This window comes from Heterodontus francisci, chromosome 1 (genome assembly GCF_036365525.1).
Source record: "Heterodontus francisci isolate sHetFra1 chromosome 1, sHetFra1.hap1, whole genome shotgun sequence".
Classification (NCBI taxonomy): Eukaryota; Metazoa; Chordata; class Chondrichthyes; order Heterodontiformes; family Heterodontidae; genus Heterodontus; species Heterodontus francisci.
In genome coordinates, this window is record NC_090371.1 from 128,276,591 (window position 1) to 128,301,671 (window position 25,081).

At 41.9% G+C, this 25,081-nt stretch overlaps 1 protein-coding gene across 6 annotated transcripts in view; it reads left to right on the forward strand.

The window, feature by feature from the left end:
• The window catches only part of corin (corin, serine peptidase), a 261,008-nt gene that overhangs the window by 208,538 nt on the left and 27,389 nt on the right, over positions 1-25,081 (forward strand). For all 6 annotated transcript variants that reach the window (XM_068035959.1, XM_068036006.1, XM_068035969.1 and 3 more), the window contains 6 exons: positions 3,621-3,734; positions 4,934-5,044; positions 11,993-12,122; positions 17,073-17,195; positions 18,505-18,554; positions 20,217-20,391. In XM_068035959.1, the coding sequence (XP_067892060.1) occupies positions 3,621-3,734; positions 4,934-5,044; positions 11,993-12,122; positions 17,073-17,195; positions 18,505-18,554; positions 20,217-20,391 (703 nt within the window). The remainder of the gene's footprint in view (positions 1-3,620; positions 3,735-4,933; positions 5,045-11,992; positions 12,123-17,072; positions 17,196-18,504; positions 18,555-20,216; positions 20,392-25,081) is intronic.

The following is a 25,081-nucleotide window of genomic DNA, read 5'->3' on the forward strand; positions in this document are numbered from 1 at the left end:
CCGTAACTGTTTTATGGTTCTATGGAAGGGACTGAATGTATGGTTGCTAAATTTGCTGATGACACAAAGATGGGACCGAGATTAAGTTGTGAAGAGGACATAAGGGGTCTGCAAAGGGATACAGATAGGTTAAGTGAGTGGACAAAAATTTGGCAGTTGGAGTATATGAGGGAAAATATGAAGTTATCCACTTTGGCAGGACAAATAGTAAAGCAGCATATTTAAATGGAGAGAAAAAAAAGAAAGAAGCATTTTATGCTAAATTCTAATGCAGTAAGTGCAGTTATGAAAGGGAAATTTCTTCAGGATCAGGTATGACGTGAGATAGAATGTTTAACTTAGTTTTATAATTCATCACAAGGAAGTATATTTTACTCTATAAAGAAAGATGCTTTTATTAATCATAAGTCTAAATGTTTTCCACGTAGTGAATTAATTTTTCTGGAATCAGTATATTCATTCACTGATTTCAGTACTGCATTGAGCAGCGATGCTTCCACAATGGTCACTGTGGTTGACCGTGATGCAAACAGAAATTGCTCTGAAATTTTTAACTGATAAAATTGCCATGTGTTAAATTTTAGAAATACCAGTTTTTATAAGTGCCCTTCCCAGGGGCTTTTCCGCTGGCTAGAGAATCAATGGCATCACTGAGTTCCGATTTTGTTGGCTGTACGTCCAGCTCATCCATGACTGGTAGAGGCTGGGCTGCATTGAGGGCAGTCTCAGTGACAGCATTCTCCCTGGAGTACAGTTCTAGGTAGTGCTCAACCCAGTGGTCCATTTGTTTGCATTGGTCAGTGATTATGTCCCCTGATTTAGATTTGAGGGGGGCGATCTTCTTGATGGTTGGCCCAAAAGCTCTCTTAATGCCATCATACATTCCTCTGATGTTTCCGGTGTCTGAGGCCAGCTGAATATGACTGCATAGGTGTTGCCAGTAGTCATTTGCGCAGCGCCTGGCTGTTCTTTGTGCAGTGCTTCTGGCTGCTTTAAGTGCTACGGATGTTAACTCGCTGGGGGCTTTCTTGTAGTTCAACAGTGCAATGCACTTAGCGGCTATGACAGGTTCCAGCTCTTCATTATGAGTTTGAAACCAGTGACTGCGGTGACTGCAACAACTACCGTGGAATCTCCCTGCTCAGCATAGTAAGGAAAGTCTTTGCTTGAGTCGCTCTAAATAGGCTCCAGAAGCTGGCCGAGCACGTCTACCCGGAGGCACAGTGTGGCTTTCGTGCAGAGAGATCGACCGTTGACATGCTGTTCTCCCTTCGTCAGATACAGGAGAAATGCCGCGAACAACAGATGCCCCTCTAAATTGCTTTCATTGATCTCACCAAAGCCTTTGACCTCGTCAGCAGACGTGGTCTCTTCAGACTACTAGAAAAGATTGGATGTCCACCAAAGCTACTAAGTATCATTACCTCATTCCATGAAAATATGAAAGGCGTAATTCAACATGGCGGCACCTCATCAGACCCCTTTCCTATCCTGAGTGGCGTGAAACAGGGCTGTGTTCTCGCACCCACACTTTTTGGGATTTTCTTCTCCCTGCTGCTTTCACATGCGTTCAAGTCTTCTGAAGAAGGATTTTCCTCCACACAAGATCAGGTGGAAGGTTGTTCAACCTTGCCCGTCTAAGAGCGAAGTCCAAAGTACAGAAAGTCCTCATCAGGGAACTCCTCTTTGCTGACGATGCTGCTTTCACATCTCACACTGAAGAGTGCCTGCAGAGTCTCATCGACAGGTTCGCGGCTGCCTGCAATGAATTTGGCCTAACCATCAGCCTCAAGAAAACGAACATCATGGGACAGGACATCAGAAATGCTCCATCCATCAATATTGGCGTCCACGCTCTGGAAGTGGTTCAAGAGTTCACCTACCTAGGTTCAACTATCACCAGTAACCTGTCTCTCTATGCAGAAATCAACAAGCGCATGGGAAAGGCTTCCACTGCTATGTCCAGACTGGCCAAGAGAGTGTGGGAAAATGGCGCACTGACACGGAACACAAAGGTCCGAGTGTATCAAGCCTGTGTCCTCAGTACCTTGCTCTATGGCAGCGAGGCCTGGACAACGTATGTCAGCCAAGAGCGACGTCTCAATTCATTCCATCTTCGCTGCCTCCGGAGAATACTTGGCATCAGGTGGCAGGACCGTATCTCCAACACAGAAGTCCTCGAGGCGGCCAACATCCCCAGCTTATACACACTACTGAGTCAGCGGCGCTTGAGATGGCTTGGCCATGTGAGCCGCATGGAAGATGGCAGGATCCCCGAAGACACATTGTACAGCGAGCTCGCCATTGGTATCAGACCCACCGGCCGTCCATGTCTCCGCTTTAAAGACGTCTGCAAACGCGACATGAAGTCCTGTGACATTGATCGCAAGTCGTGGGAGTCAGTTGCCAGCGTTCACCAGAGCTGGCGGGCAGCCATAAAGGCGGGGCTAAAGTGTGGCGAGTCGAAGAGACTTAGCAGTTGGCAGGAAAAAAGACAAAAGCACAAGGGGAGAGCCAACTGTGTAACAGCCCCGATAAACAAATTTTTCTGCAGCACCTGTGGAAGAGCCTGTCACTCTAAAATTGGCCTTTATAGCCACTCCAGGCGCTGCTCCACACACCACTGACCACCTCCAGGTGCTTACCCATTGTCTCTCGAGATAACGAGGCCAAAGAAGAAGTGCCCAAGTTGAGTGATAAATGTGATCACCATAGATAGTTTTAGTGAAGGACCCTACAATTTTCTATTTTTGGAACATATACCATCTTCCAAGCAGGCAGTTTATATGACTGGAAGGGTTGCATAGGATGGAAAACAGCAGCAAAATACTGTGGATGCTAGAAATCCAAAAAAAACCCAGAAAAAGCTGGGAATATTCAGCAGGTCAGGCAGCATCTGTGGATAGAGAAACAGAATGAAAGGTCTGATGAAAGGTCATCGACCTGAAAAGTTAACTTTGTTTCTCCACAGATGCTGCCTGACCTGCTGAATGCTTCCAGCATTGTCTGTTTTTATTCCTTAGGATGCAATTGGGTTTCAGTAAGCAACACTATGGACTGTATTAGGATTTGGGTTAGTTAGGTTGTTTTCACACCTTGACTTCAGGTAGGGCTGAATAATGTTTTGTTCTGTTACGGCATTTGAATATTCATGTACCTGGGGTAAAATAGGACAGGTATCCCTGCTGCCATTCTCTAACTGGGGGAAAACAGTGAGTAGATATTGGACAACGATAGGAGGATATTCTGAGTCCAATACTAGGCCAACACATGAGCTATCTTATCCAGTCAGCCTGGCCTTGAGCTTTAGCAGATGCCTCGTTTGAAGAGATTCTGTGATCTAATAGGAGTGTTGCCATCAGATTACACCACTGAGTTCTTAGCCTGGGGCATTAAGTCTGACGTCTGAGTACCTTGGCTATGGAAAACAAATCTTAAGACATATTTCAAAAAGATAACAAATGGATTATTCAGTAAACATTATATAAATATTCTTTGTAAACAATAATAAGACAAACTAATTTATTTGTTGCTTTTGTTCATTATATATTAATTTTCGTGGGAAATTAATTTACTTATCCTTCTTTAGACCTCCTTGACTTCGTCTCCTTTGTTCTCAGGTTGTAGTGAGAGAGGCCTCTGGGAATGCCCAACTGACAAGACGTGTATCAAGCATACAATGATCTGTGATGGTTTCCAGGACTGTGCTGACAAAACAGATGAGAAGAATTGCTGTAATTCATCACTCGCTTTATGTATTTTTCTGTTACCAAATTGAATTGTTTTGCTTCAGAGCATGTCCTTGTTAAAGTGTCTAGTGATGCTTTGCTTTTGAAACCTTCTTTCTGTTCCAAACCTACACGGCTAGATCTACTGACTGGTAAATATTAATATAACTCTGTAGCTACTCAGTGCACTGAGCATACTTAGCATCATACATAATGGGAAAGTACTTCCTTCACAACAACAACATGACCTTTAAGACATGGTGTTCCATCTCACCCGAGGGATTTGGGAGTATGTGAACAACACAAAATCAGAAGTTTCCATTATATGAGTGTAGAGGCTATCCTTCTGGTTACTATGAATTACTGGGTTGTTTCAAGTGTGTAGTGAGCCCATTAATCATTCGTGACAAACAGAAGTGTGACTGAGCTCTTTTTCAGGAGTGATTGGGCTTCTATAATTCACCACTCAATGTGCAGCATCTGCTTATCGCATTTATATTATTGAGGATTTTTTTTAAAGTATATGTTTTAAAGATATATTTGTTAGTATTGAAGTTTTAACTGAATTGGCATGCCCAATGGTGATTTCTTTTTGGTGTCATATTTCCATAGTGATCAAATAATCCATCCAAGAACAAGAATATGATTTAGAACATATTTTTCAGAACTTCAGGTTATCTTCTGAATGGAGAAAGCAGCACAGCACTTGCGGACTGCAAGAGATAAACAAATTTCTCTATTTACTTTCAATGAATCAATTACCCTTAAATAACAGGCTGGAGTGCAAGACTGACTGTTGATCTCTCACCCAGCTCAGTCACTGAGAACACACCAGTACCTTATGGGAAATGGTCAGAATACTTTAAAGCAGAGTGTACCATCATATGTTTAAATGTATGCTTATGCTCTCTTCAAATTTTGTTTTGGATTAAAAACTGAAACTAGTAGAATTCAAAAGAGAACCAAGTTGATGCAACAAAAAGCATGATATGTTTAACTTTAAAATCTGTTCTTACACTTGGAATAATTTGTTTTCTTTCTGAGTCAATTATACTATGAAGCAATAGTCGAAGATGAATTTTCTTGTGAGTCAAGCTTAGTTTGTTTTAAATTTTTAATTGGTCTGTTCTGCTAAGAAGCAGGACTGAATATTGTGCATATTACTATAAGGATATTTCTGATTCCTTGTCTTTTCCTATTCCCAGCATCCTGTAAATATAATGAGGTGGTCTGCACTAACCATGCCTGTGTGTCCCGTCATGTTTGGTGTGATGGGAGGAGAGATTGTCCTGATGGCTCAGATGAATGGAGCTGTGGTGAGTGTTACACAGTAACCTCTGGCTGATTGGGACGGTAACCGTAACTCACGGGCTAGGCTCCGATTACTAATAATTGCTGGATTTTGGACAGGTGACTCTGTTATCAGTGCTTTATTTCAATCCTTTGATTATTAATGCCTCTATTTATTAACCTGGTGCATCATTACTGCTGAAACTGTGTAACTCGGAAGTTCTAAGAACTAAAAGTTTTCTCAACCCCATGCCAGCAAGTAGGACAGTAGATCAATGCCACTCTTGCAACCAGCTAGCTGATAGAAAATATTCGTTGCTGTAAAAAAGCACTAGCGGTCTGCTCAGTGCTACTAAACTTCTCTTCAAAAGCCATCTTACAGCATATTGAATCCAAGAATCTGTGTCAAGTTGATAGGATTTAATTGTTCTTAAAATGTACTATTCTATTACATTGCAAAGAATTAGTTCAACACTGTATACCATCTATTATTTAATGCAAAAGTAAAATTTCATGTGGTTAGGGATTATTTGCACTTACATAGTAAGCTAGATTCTTGTTCACTATATTTCCAGCCCATTAAAGTGGAAATGTAAGCATAGAATTGAAAATTTCAGTGCGATGTATTTGAATGTTTAAGGAGGCTGATCCTGTCAGCTAGAGTTACATATGATGAAGTATACCTGACAGGATAAGCCTCCTTAAAAATAAATTAGAGGAGTCTTTCCTGATAACTTGGTTGTTATGTCCAATGCCTTATGTGAAACTAGGCCACATAGAGTAGAAAGGTCTCAAGTTCAGTCGCCAGTCTGTGCATTATTAGCTGGCGTCAGCCAGTGTGATAATGTTGGTAGCTATAATTGGCCATGACAGTCCTACACTACAAAAAAAAATCATCCATGGCTTCCACTGTCCAGGGACTCCCGCTGAAGAGTGTGCTGGTCGGCTTTGACTTGGCTGTAAAATCATGATGGGCAAATCCCCTGAAAATACTGACTTTCAGGAGAAAAGGAAGATAACTTATGCTGTTGTAATTTAGTAAAATTTAAAGGGAACTTCATTGGCATTTAACAAATGTACAGTTAAGTACAGTAGATTAGAGAAACTGAGAATGTTTTCCGACCAGGGAAGGTTAAGGGGAGATTTAATGGTGGTGGTCAAGATTATGAAGGATTTTGATAGACTAAGTAAGGAGAAACTGTTTCCACTGGCATATGGGTCGGTAAGCAGAGGACACATATTTAAAATAATTAGCAAAAGAATCAGAAGGGAGATCAGACTAATTTTTACCCAGTAAGGAACATAGGAGCAGGAGTAGGCCATTCAGCCCATTGAGCCTGCTCTGCCATTCAATATGATCATGGCTGATCATCCACTTCAATGCCTTTTCCCCACACTATCCCTATATCCCCTTATGTCATTGGTATTTAGAAATCTGTCAATCACTACTTTAAACATACTCAATGACTGAGCTTCCACAGCCCTCTGGGGTAAAGAATTCCAAAGATTCACAACCCTCTGAGTTTTTTTTTAGTCATTCATGGAATGTGGGCATCACTGGCGAGGCCAGCATTTATTGCCCATCCCTAATTGCAAGCTTGAGAAGGTGGTGGTGAGCTGCCTTCTGGAACCGCTGCAGTCCTTGTGAGGTAGGTACACCCACAGTGCTGTTAAGAAGGGAGTTCCAGGATTTTGACCCAGCGACAGTGAAGGAACGGCGATATAGTTCCAAGTCAGGATGGTGTGTGACTTGGACAGGAACTTGCAGGTGGTGATGTTCCCATGCATCTGTTGCTCTTGTCCTTCGAGGTGGTAGAGGTCGCGGGTTTGGATGGTGCTGTCTAAGGTGCCTCAGAGCGTTGCTGCAGTGCATCTTGTAGATGGTACACACTGCTGCCACTGTGCGTCGGTGGTGGAGGGAGTGTATGTTAGTGGATGGTGTGCCAATCAAGCGGTCTGCTTTGTCCTGGATGGTGCCAAGCTTCTTGAGTGTTGTTGGAGCTGCACCCATCCAGGCAAGTGGAGAGTATTCCATCACACTCCTGACTTGTGCCTTGGACAGGTGGTGGACAGGCTCTGGGGAGTCAGGAGGTGAGTTACTCGCCGCAGGATTCCTAGCCTCTGACCTGCTCTTGTAGCCATGGTATTTATATGGCTACTCCAGTTCAGTTTCTGGTCAATGGTAGCCCCTAGGATGTTGATAGTGGGGGAATTCAGCGGTAGTAATGCCATTGAATGTCAAGGGGAGATGGTTAGATTCTCTCTTGTTGGAGATGGTCATTGTCTGGCACTTGTGTGGCGCAAATGATACTTGCCACTTATCAGCCCAAGCCTGGATATTGTCCAGGTCTTGCTGCATTTTTACCCTGACAGCTTAGTATGCGAGGAGTCGTGAATGGTGCTGAACATTGTGCAATCACAAGCGAACATCCCCACTTCTGACCTTATGATTGAAGGAAGGTCATTGATGAAGCAGCTGAAGATGGTTGGGCCCAGGACACTACCCTGAGGAACTCCTGCAGTGATGTCCTGGAGCTGAGATGATTAACCTCCAACAACCACAGTCATCTTTCTTTGCACTAGGTATGACTCCAACCAGCAGAGTGTTTTCCCCCGATTCCCATTGACTCCAGTTTTGCTAGGGCTCCTTGATGCCATACTCGGTCAAATGCTGCCTTGATGTCAAGAGCAGTCACTCTTACCTCACCTCTAGAGTTCAGCTCTTTTATCCATGTTGTCCATGTAAAGAAATTACTCCTCATCTCTGTCCTAAGTGGCTTCCCCCTTATTTTGAAATTGTGTCCCCTGGTTCTAGACTCCCCAACCAGGGGAAACATCTTAGCTGCATCTACCCTGACTATCCCTTTAAGTATTTTGTAGGTTTCAATGAGATCACCTCTCATTCTTCGAAACTCTAGAGAATACAGGCCCAGTTTCCCCAATCTCTCTTCATAGGACAGTCCCTCCATCCCGGGAACAAGTCTGGTGAACATTCGTTGCACTCCCTCTACAGCAATAATATCCTTCCTAAGGTAAGGGGACCAAAGCTGCACACACTACTCCAGATGCGGTCTAACCAAGGTTTTATACAATTGAAGCAAGACTTCGCGACTCCTGTACTCAAATCCTCTTGCGATAAAGGCTGACATACAATTAGCCTTCCTAATTGCTTGCTGCACCTGCATGTTAGCTTTCAGTGACTTATTTGTCGAGGACACCCAGGTCCCTTTGTACATCTACACTTTCTAATCACTTACCATTTAAGAAATACTCTGCACCTCTATTCCTCCTACCAAAATGGATAACCTCACATTTTTCCACATTATATTTCATCTCCCATGTTCTTGCCCACTCACTAAGTCTGTCCAAACCCCACTGAAACCGCTTTGCATCTTCCTCGCAACACACATTCCCACCTAGTTTTGTGTCATCTGCAAACTTAGAAATATTACATTTGGTCCCCACATCCAAATCATTGATATATATCGTGAACAGCTGGGACCCAAGTACTGATCCCTGCAGTACCCCACTAGTCACAGCCTGCAACGCAAGAATAACCAGTTGATTTCTACTCTCTGTTTTCTGCCTGTTAACTAATCCTTAATCCATGCCATTATATTACTTCCTATCCCATGTACTTTAATTTTGCTAACCTGTGGGGGATTTTATCAAAAGCCTTCTGAAAATCTGCATATACTACGTCCACTGACTCCCCTTTATCAATTCTGTTCATAACATCCTCGAAAAACTCCCAACAGGTTGGTCAAACATGATTTCCCATTCATAAATCCATGTTGACTATGCTCAATCAGATCGTTATTACCCAAGTGTCCTTTAGAATAGATTCTAACGTTTTCCCTACTACTGATATGAGGTTAACAGGCCCATAATTCCTTGTTTTCTCTCTCCCTCACTTCTTAAATAGTGGGATGATATTTGATACCTTCCAATCTGCAGGAACCATTCCAGAATCTATAGAATTTTGGAAGGTGATCACCAATGCATCCACTATCTCCATAGCTACTTCTTTCAACACTCTGTGATGTAGAATATCAGGTCCCAGGGACTTATCAACCTTCAGCCCCATTAATTTCTCCAATACAACCTTCTTACTGATACTAATTTCCTTCAATTCCTCATTCTCCCAAGTCCCTTGGATTTCTAATTCTGGGAGATTTCTTGCATCTTCCTCAGTGAAGACATACACAAAGTAATCATTTAGCTTCTCTCCCATTTCTCAATTCCCCATTTTAAATTTTCCTGACTCTGCAGAGAATGGACACACATTTGTCTTAGCCAAATATTTCCTTTTTATGTACCTATAGAAACTTTTACAGTCTGTTTTTATGCTTTTTGCTAGTTTATATTCATATTCTATTCTCCCTTTCTTTATCAGTTTCTAAGTCCTCCTTTGCTGTATTCTAAAATCCTCCCAATCCTCAGGTTTACTACTATTTCTGGCAACCTTATAGTACTTTTCTTTTAATTTTATACAATCGTTAACTTCCTTTGTTAGCCACGGTTAACTGCCTTCACTTTTGGGGTTTATTCCTTGAAGGAATGTATAGTTGCTGTAAACTATGTAATATTTCTTTGAAGACTATCCATTGTCAAGCACTGTCATACCTTTTAATGTATTTTCCCAATCCACCTCAGCCAATTTGCCCCTCATACCTTCATAATTTGTTCAAATGTAGCACCCTGGCTTCAGACATAATGTAAAATTCTATCATGTTATGGTCACTCATCCCTAAAGGTTCTTTTACAACAAGATTATTAATGAACCCTTTCTAATTACATAATACTAGATCTAAACTAGCCTGTTCTCGAGTCGGTTCCTCAACATACTGCTCCAGAAAACCATCCCTAACACACTCCAGAAACTCGTCCTCCACAGCATTAGTGCTCATTAGGTTTACCCAGTCTATATGTAGATTGAAAGCACCCACGATTACTGTACTACCCATGCTACATGCCTCTCTAATCTCCTGATTAATACCATGCTCCACACTACCACTACTTTTTGGTGGCCTATAAACAATGTTTGCTACCCCTTGCTATTTCTTAGCTCTACCCAAACAGATTCCACATTTTGTTCTTCCAATCTGAGGTCCTTCCTTACTAATGTACTGATCCCATCCCTCATTATCAGCGCAACACCACCTCCTTTTCCCTTTCTTCTGTCCTTCCTCAATGTTGAATATCCTTGAATATTCACTTGCTTGTCCTGGTCACCCTGTAGCCACGTTTCAATAATGGTAATTAGATCATACCCATTTACCTCTATTTGTGCCTTTAAATCACCTACCTAGTTGCAAATGCTACGTGCATTCAGGTAATGTGCCCTTAACCTTGTCTTTTTGACATTATTCTGCATTCTAAACCTAGATGATGCTTGCCTTTGTTTCGCCTGCCTTCTAATGTCGCTTGCCACTTTTCTACCTCCTGTTACCAGCTTTAATTCCTTCCAATTTGAGCTACCCCTCAGGTTCCCATCCCCCTGACAAGCTAGTTTAAACCCTCCCCAACAGCATTTGCAAATCTCCCTACGAGGATGTTAGTTTCAGTCCTGTTAAGGTGTAGCCTGTCTATCTTGTACAGGTCCTACCTGCCCCAGAACCGGACCCAGTGCATCAGAAATCTGATACCCTTCCTCCTACACCAATTCTCCAGGCACATGTTTAATCGATCAATCCTCCTATTCCTATGCTCACTAGCACGTGGCACTGGGAGTAATCCTGAGATTACTGCTGTGGAGGTCCTGTTCTTTAATTTCCTTCCTAACTCCCTAAAATCTGCTTTCAGGATCTCATCCCTCTTCCTACCTATGTCATTGGTACCAATGTGGACCATGACCTCTGGCTGTTCACCCTCTCCCAGAAGGATGTCCTGCAGCCACTCTGTGACATCCTTGACCCTGGGGAGGCAACATACCATCCTGGAGTCACGTTTACTGCCGCAGAAATGCTTGTCTGATTCCCTGACTATCAAATCCCCTATCACTATTGCTCTTCCACTCTTCTTCCTCCCCTCCTGTACAGTGGAGCCATCAGTAGCGCCCCAGACTTTGTTCTGGCTGCATTCCCCTGAGAAACCATCACCCTCACCAGTATCCAAAATAGAAAACCGATTAGCAAGCAAGATAGACTCAGGGACTCCTGCACTGTCTGCCTGGTTCTCCTAGACTGCCTGGTGATCACCCATTCCCTCTCTTCCTGCATGCTCCTAACCTGCGGTGTTACCACTTCCCTAAGCGTGCTATCCACATTGTCCTCTGCCTCGTGGATGCACAACAGCGACTCCAACTGCCGCTCGAGTTCTAAAACCCAGAGCTCAAGCTTCTGCGGCCAGTGACACTTCCTGCAGATGTGTTCATCTAGGACACGTGGTGCGTCCATAACTTCCCACATACTGCAGGATGTACATTCCACTTGGCCGAGCTGACCTGCCATACCGTAACTTTAAAAACTATTTATTACAATTAGAAGTAGAATAACTTACCAGTTACTCACCAATCAGCTTCTTCCCCTGTACCGAAGAGAGAGGCAGCTACTGGAGGCTTGGATAAGGTAGAAAAAGATAGAAAGGAGACCCTCCCTCACTGAATTCCCTCACGCACCAATTCCTACTTTACACTCTGTGTATTCAAAGTTGCTCTCAGTGCAGACAAATTTATTTTCTCTTTTAATTTATAGTTCCCCCTCCTTACCAAACTCCCTCACTTACCAAACTCCCTTCTTCACACACTGTGCCTGAAAGGGTGATGGAACCAGATTCAATCATTACTTTCAAAAAGGAAGTGGATAAATACTTGACAGGAATAAACGTTCAGGGCTGTGGGGAAGAGTGGGGGAGTAGGACTATTTGGATAGCTCTTTCAAAGAGCCTGTTTATGCATTAGTGGCTGAATGGCCTCCTTCTGTACTGCATAATTCTATGATAACAAAAAGATTGTGTCTGTGGTTTGTTTACAGTGTCACTTTCAGACAGTGCAGCTTCCTTGTCTGAGCTAGTTGTGCACAGGTCGACCTCGGACTATCACGTATGTGCCGATGATTGGCAGGAAGAACTCAGCCAGCTGGCCTGCAAGCAGATTGGTTTAGGGTAAGGTCAGTAGCTTGTAGTACTGTAGATTCTTGACTAAGGGGCACTTTCAACACTCAACTACATTTGCAATACATCTGCAGTATGTTGGCCTGCATAGCCAAGATTGCTGATTCACATAATAAGTGCTCCTTTAAGAAGGTTTTTTTTTATTGAATTTACTAAACATTGACCTGCTTTGTGGTAGCAGAATGGCCACTTTGGCAAAGTACTGAAAAGCTGGGTTTGTGGGACCATACTACAACTGTGCTTATTTTCCTTCAATGGATCCTACCTGGGAATAGCAAATAGTAACAACTGTATCAAAAGTAGAAATGAGAAACACTTTTTAAAAAGTTTGTTCTCGAGGTGTGGTGTCACTGGCATTTGTTGCCCATCTCTAATTGCCCTTGGGAAGGTGGTGGTGAACTGCCTTGAGTGCTGCTTGAAGAAGCATTGGAGAGGAACACCTTAGGATGAAAGTTCCTATTGAGCCCTGGCAGACATGTGCTCGGACTTGAATTTGACTTTCAATGATCATGTGTTGTAGCATGACCTGCCAAGCATGTTATCTAGTTGTAAACAGATTACCTTGCAGTTTATGATGGATTTGCAAACAATGAAAATATTCTGAAGTAGTAATGGGCAGGCTCCCAAGTTTTATAGGCATCCTGTAAATGTTTTAATGCTGATAGATAGGGCAATGCAGGCTCGAAGAATGTTTCTAGAATCTGAGCTGAATGTGCAAACATAGCATATTGTTTCCATTTAGTTGTGTGTGCATCCGAGTCCCCAAATCCCTCTCCCTGGTCCCCATCTTCTCTTTGTTTTCTCCTGTTCTGAGGGAGCTGAAGTTTGCTGGGGTATGGTTGCACAACTCAGCTTTCAGTATCTTGTCCAAATGACCATTCTTGTTGTGTGAATATCTGCCATCCAACACTGAAACCGATCATGTCATTCCTTATTTCTGCAACAAAGTAATTTTAACCATTGCTAAGAGTACCCTTTGATGTTGCAAATGACCTTTTCATTTTGACCTTTATATTTTTCACCAAAGTTGAAAGATCAGGTTGAGTTATGTATTTGATGACTTGTAGTTAGTATTGTTGACGGGATTCTAGATTGAGTCAGTACATGCTTAATATACAGGTATTCTTAACACTATGCCTACTATTAAAACTGTTTAAACCTGACCTTATTTTTTAAAAAATTGTTCATTCTCGCGGTGTTGGCATTGCAGTCAAGGCAGCATTTATTGTCCATCCCTAGCTGCCCTGAGAAAGTGGTGGTGAGCTGCCTTCTTGAACCACTGCTGTCCGTATGGAGTAGGTACAATGTTGTTGGATGGGGAGTTCTAGGATTTTGACCGAGCCACAATAAAGTTAGGACAGTGTGTGACTTGGTGGGGAACTTGGTGGTGTTCCCATGCACCTGCTGTCCTCCTGCATTTCAGTGATGGAGTTCTTGGGTTTGAGAGGTGTTGCAGGAAAAGCCTTGTTGTGATGCTGCACACTGCAGCTATGGTATACTGATAGTGGAGGGAGTGAAAATTTAAGGTGGTGGATAGGGTACCAATCAAACAAACTGCTTTATCCTGGATGGTGTTGAGTTCCTTGAGTGCTGTTGGAGTGTCATTCATTCTGGCAAATGGAGAGTAGTCCATCACACTCCTGACTTGTGCCATGTAGATGGCAGAAAGGCTTTGGGAGTTAGGAGGTGAATAATTGGTGTCATTTGGGCAGAGAAGGTCTGTTCATCAGTCTGCCATTCACACCTCTTCTAGACATATCTTTTGTTTCTTTACTTGTCCCATTACCACTCCCTTTGGCCTTGCACCACCAACTTTTTATCATTCGATCTCTCTTGTCTTCGACCCAATCACAACCTTCCCTTTGTTCTTTTTCTCCCCCCTCCCCCCACCCCCAGTCACTTGCCGAAACATTAATTCTCTTTCTCTCTCCAGATGCTGCCAGACTTGGTGAGCATTTCCAGCATATTCTGTTTTTATTTCAGTGAAGGGTAGGGCCAAGTTCTCCCAAATGTCCTCAGTTCAATATGAGGCACAGCAGTAGTCAAATGTGGATTTTTAAAAAGTTCATTTTGAGTAGTTTAATCAGTTTCTTTCCTAATCAACACCTGCCCAGGTACCAGAAAAGACATACTACACTCACTGTCAGAACTGGGGCAGGCAGGGTATGGCTTAACCTACAGCAAGGTGATCTATTAGACAAAGCTAAAACCCTTAGTAGGGATTTTATAATCTGTCAGGAGTCTCTTCAATCACGAGAGGATTTCTGTCCCCCACTGACTGCCTGAGCCAGTAAGACAGTTCCATTGCCATTGACTGAACTATTTCACTTGCAGCCTGTTTAAACCAGTACTCCCCTTCCTGCTTGGGCTGCCATTGTTGCACTGCCTGCAAACATTGTTTCAAAACAATCTGATCAGTAATAGGCTTACCGTATTGTTACTGTAATATTAGTGTAATACTACTAAAAAATGTATCCCTCCAAAGAAGAGCTTCTGCAGTAGAAGAGAGACGAACTATCTATCCTAGCCTTACACTTGTGCAAAGACTTTTTGTAATCGCTCTTCAAAAGTATTTTGATGTTCAATCTGCATTTTGCACTTCCTTTCAGATGCTGTTATCATTTAGTTCCATGGATAACCTTATCCTTCTCCTGTATGTGAAAAACCATGAAGGAAGCCCTACATAGTTTTGTTAAGTTTTTAAAAATTCATTCATGGGATGTGGGCGTCGCTGGCCAAGCCAGCATTTATTACCCATCCCTAATTGCCCTTGAGAAGGTGGTGGTGAGCTGCCTTCTTGAACCGCTGCAGTCCATGTGGGGTAGGTATACCCACAATGCTGTTAGGAAGCGAGTTCCAGGACTTTGACCCAGCGACAGTGAAGGAACGGCGATATAGTTCCAAGTCAGGATGGTGTGTGCCTTGGAGGGGAACTTGCAGGTGGTGGTGTTCCCATGCATTTGCTGCCCTTGTCCTTCTAGTTGATAGAGGTCGCGGGTTTGGAAGGTGCTGTCTAAAGAGCCTTGGTGCATTGTTGCAGTGCATCTTGTAAATGGTACACACTGCTGCCACTGTGCATTAGTGGTGGAGGGAGTGAATGTTTGTAGATGGGGTGCCAATCAAGCGGGCTGCTTTGTCCTGGATGGTATTGAGCTTCTTGAGTGTTGTTGGAGCTGCACCCATCCAGGCAAGTGGAGAGTATTCCATCACACTCCTGACTTGTGCCTTGTAGATGGTGGACAGGCTTTGGGGAGTCAGGAGGTGAGTTACTCGCCGCAGGATTCCTAGCCTCTGACCTGCTCTTGTAGCCACGGTATTTATATGGCTACTCCAGTTCAGTTTCTGGTCAATGGTAGCCCCTAGGATGTTGATAGTGGGGGATTCAACGATGGTAATGCCATTGAATGTCATGGGGAGATGGTTAGATTCTCTCTTGTTGGAGATGGTCATTGCCTGGCACTTGTGTGGCGCGAATGTTACTTGCCACTTATCAGCCCAAGCCGGATATTGTACGGGTCTTGCTGCATTTCTACCCTGACAGCTTCTGTACCTGAGGAGTCACGAATGGTGCTGAACATTGTGCAATTGAACATTGTACTGCATAGCGCAGTAGTTTGCAGGCCAACCTTCCACTGATAAATCCTCACCCCTTCCCCAGCCCACAGGATGCATCCTGACATTTACACATCACTTTGCAGTTAATGTTTAATTTTCACTATAGATTGGTCCAGCTCACAGACAGTGCTCATAGTCTTTACTACCTAAACCTGGGAGAGGGAGGTATCCTCATTTAAGTTTACCATTGTCCATTAATGTAAGCCTATGGTGGGGTTGGCAGTTTATGCTATTGATGCCACACATGATGCACATGAAAGTGTGAGATTGGTCATGCAAAGCTAATATCATGCCTGATGGTCATTGCTTGCTCCTTGGCACTGGTGAAACCTATCTGGCAAACCTCAGAAATCTCACTGTTACCAGTTTTGAAAAGTTGGCATCTCAATCAATACTAAATTGAAATAGTATCTTCTCACACTTCCAAAACCTGACTAGGCATCTCAAAAAGGAAATATGAAGGCAATGCTTTTCTTAGATCTGCCAAAAATTAAAAGTTTGTTTAATCCACAATTACAAGAAGATAAAAATGTTTCTTAAAACAGCTCTTTAAATAATCAAAATGTCCTTGGTAATTCTTGGAAGTTGTTTTTATTGATACAGCACAAACAGCTACTATTAGTGTAAGCACAAGAATGAAAATAAGTAAACAAAAACTAGGGAGATTCTGATGGTTGTGGGATTAGACTATACTTCCTTCTCTTGAAGCTGCTGGGAGTCGTTCTTTCAATTGGAATGTTTTCTTGTAAAAACTTCATTGTAAACAAAAAAAAATGAGTTCTTTTAAAAAAGGGTGATAAAAAGATATGCAAAAAGAGTCATTTGAAGTGCGTGTTATGTGCCTCAAGACTTTCCTGTTAATGGAAATTTAGTGATTCAACAAGGTCTCTCATTAGCCGAGTACTGTTAACAAGAACAGTCTCTTCCACCTTTTATGACAGATTATAATGTGATAATTGTTTAACTGCTTGGGAAAAATGACATTCTAGAGAAAAAAGAGGGGAAGCAGGTCAGGGCTTTGCATCTTTATTATGCCTCCTCTTTGCCATCCAATAATTTATTTGTTTTTTTTTTCAACGTGAGTTGTTGCTGCTAGGGAATGTCTCATCTGTAGAAAACAGGCAAATGCAAAATCTCATTCAGAGCTTGTTAATTAACAACGGTATGTTTTTTCTTATGTAAAAGGTTTTTTTATTCTTTAGTATATACCGTATAGGTTTAGAAAAACTAGACCAGGTTCAAAGACCAATAAATAAAATAGGAATTTTGTCACTGTCTTTTTATTCTCTCACCTGTTTTATGAATTCTCATATGTTTTGTTGATAGAGGCCCTCCAGTGACTCAAATATTGTCAGAATATAACCAAACGCAACGCAGAAAATGGTTACGCCTGAGTTCTGATTGGCAGAATAAGAATGTTTCCACTCTACAGGCCTTATTACTAAAGGGGTAAGAGGCAGGAAATATATGATGGGATTTGAGTGGAAAACCCAAAAATGCGAATATAAAGCCCTTCAATGATGCTGATGCAAGAAAACTAAATCAAGTGCAAAAGCATGCTGGGTTAATAGAAAATTCAAAATGAATGCATGCAATTGTATCCTGGATTTCTTGCAATGCTATTGTCTATGAACTGTTAATGCTACCTGAATTCAGAAACTGTTGCCTCATTTATTTTTCACCTCAGTATCTGTAAATTCGTCTCGGCTTCTAGCAATCAAAGCTAATTGAAAATGTCCTATCTTGTAAAGCTCCCTTTTTATATATAAATGTAGGCTGAGGACCTTAAATTCCTGCTAAATACTCTTCAGATGAATAATTATTAATTTTCAAGAAAATTATGTAAAGTCCTACAGTGTGCTTTAACACTTGGACCATCTAGAATGCTACAAGACACTTGAGTGTTTTATGAGCATGACATGTGATCCTTTGAGTAAAAACTGACAAGTATTGGTTTTCTTGCCAACTTTTGCAATGCATTCAGCGTTAGGAAGTTCCAGGAATAAACTTAATGGACATTCTTTGGTAGGGACAATCTTACTTGTTTATTTTTATCTTCTGTGAATGCTCCTTCCATGGCTATAACCCTCTGTAGCCAATAAGGTAGTTGGTCTTATACGGCAGGAGGATTTAATAGGCTTCCACATCCCATGTGATGATGGGGGCTCAATCACACCCAACAGACGCGAGTATTCCACTGGATTGCAATGCAGAATTCAGAGCTGGAGACTGTCTCGAACAGCACCTTTCATGACCTCAATGTGTCCCAAAGTGTGTTACAGTGAAGTACTTTTGAAATGTAGTCACTGTTGTAATGTAGGGAATACGACAGTCAAATTGCTCACAGCGAGCTTGCACAAACAACAATGTGATAGTGACTAGATAATCTGTTTTTAGGTGTTGATTTACAGATAAATATCGACCAGGGCACGAGGGATAACTCCCCTGCTCTTCTTCATAATAGTGTCATGGGATTTTTTACGACCACCTGAGAAAGCAGAGAGGGCCTTGGTTGAATGTGTCATCCGGAAGACGGCACATCCGGCAGTGCAGCACTCTCTTAGTGCAGCACTGGAGTGTCAACTTGGATTTTGTGCTCAGTCTCTGGAGTGGGACTTGAACCCACAACCTTCTGACTCAGAAGACACTGCAGTGAGGCAGAAATTGAGAGAGTATTTCCTTATAGACAAGAATGTTACGAGCTGCTGCAGTACAAATTATACCAATAAATGCTTCTTTATTCCCCATACTAATATAGGCAGGTGTGTCAAAGTAAAAGCAGGATATCCCTCCACTGCGCCAAAGAAAGTAAGTAAACGGTTCTTCATTTTTTACCAGCTGTCCAACATTTGTATAAAATTCTTTATGTGAAATTGGGATCAATTTATTATGTATCGGCATGTATTGTAACCATATCAAGCATTAAAAATGTTGTACAAAAACAAAATATTACACAACCTGGAAATCTGAAACAAAAACAGAAAATGCTGGAAATTCTCAGCAGGTTAATGATACAAAAGCAAAATACTGCAGATGCTGGAAATCTGAAGCACAAACAGATGCTGCCTGACCTCCTCTCGGGTCCTACTTCACATTTGACAATTCTCTTTTTACTGATTATATTTGTAAAATGCTTAATATTTTTTGGCATTCCCTCTTCATTTTCCGTCCTTGATTTACTTATCCCTATCTTAAGATTGTTCCTTATTTTCTTGTATTCTCCCTTATTTTTATGATTCCTATAGGCCTCTTATGATGCTCTTTTCAATTTTAATTTCTGTATATATTTATTTTGCAACCCTTCAATTTAATTTTTAATATCACCTTATTGATCTAAAGTCTCGATTGCTATTTTGCCCACCTCACCTCAGTAGGCTCACTCCTCGTTTTTTGAAAATATTCTTTATTCCAATATAATGCTCTTGTTTTTGTACAAACTTTTTTCAGTTTATGTTTGAGCCTTCCATCTTGTCATATGTTTACTACTCCTGAGATGCTCATCTATATCTAAATCATCTACCAGATTGAGAAAATCCCTTGAAGGGTTTCATCCAACTTTGGGATGTGCTACTATAGATTTTTTTTAATGAAGTAGTTAAAATCGTGCAAGTTAAGAACATATAAATGCTCAGATTTGAAAGCGCACATTCTAGCTACAAAGTGAATGGGGTAGATTCTCATTTATGCATAGTGGTAAGTACAAAGAAGTAGAATTTTGAAATAGAACCTGCCCAATTTTCATTCCATTGTAATCGGGCGGATTCTATAAAGGGCAGGTGATCCACTCTACCAGATTACTGTCCAGGTGATGAGAATGAAACTCTACTGCTTAGTACTTAATAAAGAGATGAATTCTAAGGGACCTGCAACATGTCAGACTGGCCTAGATGTGGATTGAAAGGATTCCCAGTTTGTGGGCAGGTAGTGTTGGTTGGATTCTGCTGATTATTCAGGTGATGTTGATTTTTCCAGCTGCAGTGTTATGGATTCTCCTCACTGGTCTGAAGTCATGACCTCTGTGTAAATGAATTTTAGTGTACCCAGAATAATAATGTTATTTAAACTGCTGCTGGTGCAAGTGAGATTTGAAAGGTTTATGCAAGAGTATGTTTAAGTACTTGCCCTATTTAAAAAAAAACACATATAGGAAAGGGAGTATTTAGTACTGAATGTACTCACCCTATTCCTACTCCTTTAATACTCCTTAAACAGAGAAAACTTTGAAACCTGCCTAGGCTGGTAACAGAGGTGAAAGGAATGGTATGAACTATTCTGCCGCATGACAAGGGGGTTGCTGAATGCTTATACTTTGTGGAGGGGTGGAACAGGTTATGGGAAAGAGTGGGATAGAAAGAAAATGGCTGAACTGAAGCAGTCGAAGAATGTAAAACAAGTAAGAACCTTTGCTCAAGGTGAGTTGTAGATTATGAAAACAATGAATCCAACTATAAACACATTTTAATTTTCTAGATTGTGGTCTGCGCCCAGCAACCCGACTGAATAAAAGAATTCTAGGAGGTAGAACAAGTCGTCCAGGCCGCTGGCCCTGGCAATGCTCATTGCAGAGTGAGCCTGGTGGACATATTTGTGGCTGTGTGCTGATTGGACGAAAATGGGTTTTGACAGTGGCACATTGCTTTGAAGGGTAAGTCACATGATATTAAACCTGAAGAGTGAAAATTCAGTCAATTAGTGAGATAAGTATTCATGTAGAGAGTGAACTCCTGTATGAAATGTAATGTATCTGATAGACTGTAAATTGTTACCAATTTTTTATTACTCCTTTCCTTCCTAAAATTATACTGTTACTGTCTGTAGTTCTTTGACAAAAATTATAGGCACATTAATGAAGCAGCTTTAAAACAATCAGAAATAGGACTCCTACTTACTGTTTTATGAAGTGATAGGATGTGGATCCGTTCCTATGATTTTCCCAAGTGGTGATTTTCTGAGTTTAACTGTGCTACCCCAAAGCAGTCAGGGGAAAGCAGGTCGTTCTCCAAGGGAAGAATAAGAAAACCTGAGGGACCAACATTCTGCGCTACTCTTGTTGAACCTCTTAGCCATTGGCTACAGAAGAATGTTGGCAATGATGTCTCCAGCATGTTTTCTCAGCTACAAAAGCAGAATAGTATAGGGAAACTATTGTTTGAGGATTAGGGGAGAAGTAGGAACTAAGCAGTCAGCAACTCACTGTTCATAGAGGATAAATACTAAACTAGGCTTGCAGCTAAAATCTGAATTAGCATTCTACTAAATTCCTTACAAATATTAGACAAGATGAACAATAGAGCAACTTCAAATATTTGCTTACTAAACATATCTTCCATCCATGCACCTAGTTATGCCCAAATGTTTTCTATTAATACACTACACCATATAGTAAAGCATGATTGGAATCACAAGTTCCTACATCATATGTATCCGATTTCAGTCCGGCAATCTGTAAATGAGCGTTTCCACACAGAAGTAAATGAACAAAGTCCTCAGTTCTTATATAAAAACAAAAAGTTCTGGAAATGCTCAGCAGGTCTGGCAGCATCTGTGGAGAGAGAAGCAGAGTTAATGTTTCAGGTCTGTGACTGGCAAAGGTTTGTTCTGATGAAAGGTCACAGACCTGAAACGTTAACCTTGCTTCTCTCTCCACAGATGATGCCAGACCTGCTGAGTTTTTCCAGCACTTTTTGTTTTTGTTTCAGATTTCCAGCGTCTGCTGTATTTTGCTTTCATTATCTCAGTTCTCATAGGTTGGCGTTTTCTGCTATATGCTTGTCAGCCTGCGATTTCACTGTCCATTGAAGTAAATAGGGAAACATCATGGGTTGCGAGCAAACAAGCTGGGACCTCCAGGCCTGGAGTGCTACTTGACCTTTGTTCGATACATGATATTCATACAGATGCACAGAGCTTGAGTGCCTCTAGCAAGAAGGCTTGAGGAAGGAAAAAGAAAAAGATCATGAATTTTCTCAGAGATTTGGCTGGATTTCCGCCATAATTCTGACATTATGTTGCATCCCAGCCATTTCTGGAATTTTCCGGGCAGCCTTGTAAAGGATCAAAGCTCAGCCCACCTCTCAGAAAGCAAAGGTGTCAGAAGACAGCTCCAGGAGCAGACATTCTCTGCACCAGGAGTTCTGCTGCCTGGCTCAGTTGGGATCTGGTGTTGGACTGGAGGATGGTTTGCTGAATACAAAAAGAAAGCAGCATGGATTCTCAAAGACTGGCCAGTATTTTTCAAAAAAGAAAATTAGGATTTTTTTCTATAAACAGAGGCCTGAAGGGACTCCATGGGGCCTGCAGTGAGTGCCTGGGCAGTTACCCACATTAAAGGAAGCCAGGCACTGGATTTGTTAGTTGCATGGATTGTATGCATGCCACAGTGGTCCATGCACCTGGTGACCCGATATACTCTTCTGGGGTCAGTATGTAAGGGCACTATGGGAGAATTTCCAGGGTAAGGCAGAAAGAGAGACGAGGTCCCGAAGGCAGAGTTTAGGGAGGAGAGAGATTGAAAAGTAGGACCTCAAAGGTAGTAATCTCCCCATGCTACTGAGTACAGAAATAGGAACATAGAGCTGATGAATACTTGACAGGACTGAGTGTTGCTGGAGCACAGAGAGTGACGAAGGGAGTTTGGTAAGTGAGTGAATTTTAAGGGTTAATCTCTGAAGTCTAGTTTTTGTTTTGTTTACATTTAGCAATTAATTGAAATTACTGTTTAAGTTAAGAGAAAAGTTAGGTTTCTTACAGTTTTAAACAAGGATATACAAGCTCTCTGAGAGTAGCTGTAGCTAGTTAATTAGGTAGCTAGCTTAAACTGGTTTCTGAGCTCTAGCAGAGCTGACACAGCATTGTTTACAGGGAGCACAAATTCAGGGGACTCTTAGTGCTGCTTGTCTGCACTAAATGTTGCTAGAGGCACAGTGTGTGAAGAACGGAGTTTCATAAGTGAGGGAGTTCAGGAAGGAGGGGAACTATAAATTAAGAGAGAAAATAAATTTGTCGGCACTGAGAGCTACTTTGAGTGCACAGAGTGTAAAGTGTGAGTTGGTGCGTGAGGGAATTAAGTGAGGGAGGGGCTCCTTCTTTCTTTTTCTACCTTTTTTCAGCCTCCAGTAGCTGCCCCTCTCTTCGGTGCAGGGGAAGAAGCTGATTGGTAACTGGTAAGTTATTCTAATTGTAATAAATAGTTTTTAAAGTTACGTTATGGCAGGTCAACTCGGCCAAGTGGAACGTACATCCTGCGGTATATGGGAGGTCATGGACACACCACATGCCCTAGACGAACATATCTGCAGGAAAAGTCAGCGGCTGCAGAAGCTTGAGCTCCGGGTTTCGGAACTTGAGCGGCGGCTGGAGTCACTGTTGTGTATCCACGAGGCAGAGGACTATGTGGTTAGCACATTTAGGGAGGTGGTCACACTGGCAGTTAGGAGCATGCAGACAGAGAGGGAATGGGTGACTGCCAGGCAGTTTAGGAGAACCAGGCAGGCGGTACAGGAGTCCCTGAGTCTATCTTGCTTGCTAATCGGTTTTCCATTTTGGATACTGGTGAGGGGAATGGTTCCTCAGGGGAATGCAGCCAGAGCAAAGTCCGTGGTACCAATGGTGGCTCAGCTGCACAGGAGAGGAGAAAAAAAAGAGTGGAAGAGCAATAGTGATAGGGGATTCAATAGGCTGGGGATCAGACAGGCGTTTCTGCGGCAGTAAAGGTGCTAAGAAACAGCAAGGGGCAGCAAACATTGGTAGAAGTTGTTTATAGGCCACCAAACAGTAGTTGCTGTGTGGTGCGTGGCATTAATCAGGAGAGTATGTAGAAGCATGTAGCCTGGGCAATATAGTAATTATGGTAGACTTCAATCTGTATGTAGACTGTAAACCTAATGAGCACTAATGCTGTGGAGAACGAGTTTCTGGAGTGTGTTAGGGATGGTTTTCTAGAGCAGTATATTGAGGAACCAACTTGAGAACAGCCTATTTTAGATATAGTATCATGTTATGAGAAAGGGCTAATTAATAATCTTGTTGTAAAAGAACCTTTAGGGATGAGTGACCATAATATGATAGAAATTAACATTATGTTTGTAAGTGAGGTAGTTCAATCTGAAGCCAGGGTGTTAAATTTGAACAAAGGAAATTATGAAGGTATGAGGGGCAAATTGGCTGAGGTGGATTGGGAAAATTCATTAAAAGGTATGACAATGCATAGACAATGGATAGTCATAGATAGTCATAGAGTCGTACAGCATAGAAACAGGCCCTGCGGCCCACCGCATCCATGCCAACCATAATGTCTATCTATACTAATCCCACCTGCCTGCATTAATTCCATATCCCTTGATGCCTTGCCCGTTCAAGTACCTGTCCAGATGCCTCTTAAATGTTGCTACTGTTCCTGCCTCCACCACCTCCTCAGAATTATTACATAGTTTACAGCCACTATACATTCCTTCAAGGAATAAACCCCAAAAGTGAAGGCAGTCAACCGTGGCTAACAAATGAAGTCAAGGATTGTATAAGATTAAAAGAAAAGGGCTATCAAGTTGCCAGAAATCGTAGTAAACCTGAGGATTGGGAGGATTTTAGAATACAGTAAAGGAGGACCAAGAAACTGATAAAGAAAGGGAGAATAGAATATGAATGTAAACCAGCAAAAAACATAAAAATGAAGTGTAAAGCCTCTATGGGTATGTAAAAAGGAAATGTTTGGCTAAGACAAATGTGTGTCCGTTCTCTGTAGAGTCACTATTTAAGAAGGGAGGGAGAGAGAAAGCAGGGAATTATAGACCTGTTAGCCTTACATCAGTAGTGTGGAAAATGTTAGAATCTATTCGAAAGGATGTGATAAATGGACACTTGAATAATAATGATCTGATTGGACACAGTCAACCTGGATTTATGAATGGGAAATCATGTTTGACAAACCTTTTGGAGTTTTTTGAGGATGTTACTAACAGAACCGATAAGGGGGAGTTGGTGGACATGGTATACTTGGATTTTCAGAAAGCTTTTGATAAAGTCCCTTACAGGAGGTTGGTTAGCAAAATTAAAGCACATGGGATAGGAGGTAATATACCAGCATGGATTAAAGATTGGTTAACAGGCAGAAAACAGAAAGTAGGAATAAATGGGTCATTCTCGTGTTGGCAGGCTGTGACTAGTGGGGTACCGCTAGGATCAGTACTTGAGCCCCAGCTGTTCACAATATACATAAATGATTTGGATGTGGGGACCAAATGTAATATTTCTAAGTTTGCGGATGACACAAAACTAGGTGGGAATGTGTGTCGTGAGGAAGATGCAAAGCGGTTTCAAGAGGATTTGGACAGACTTAG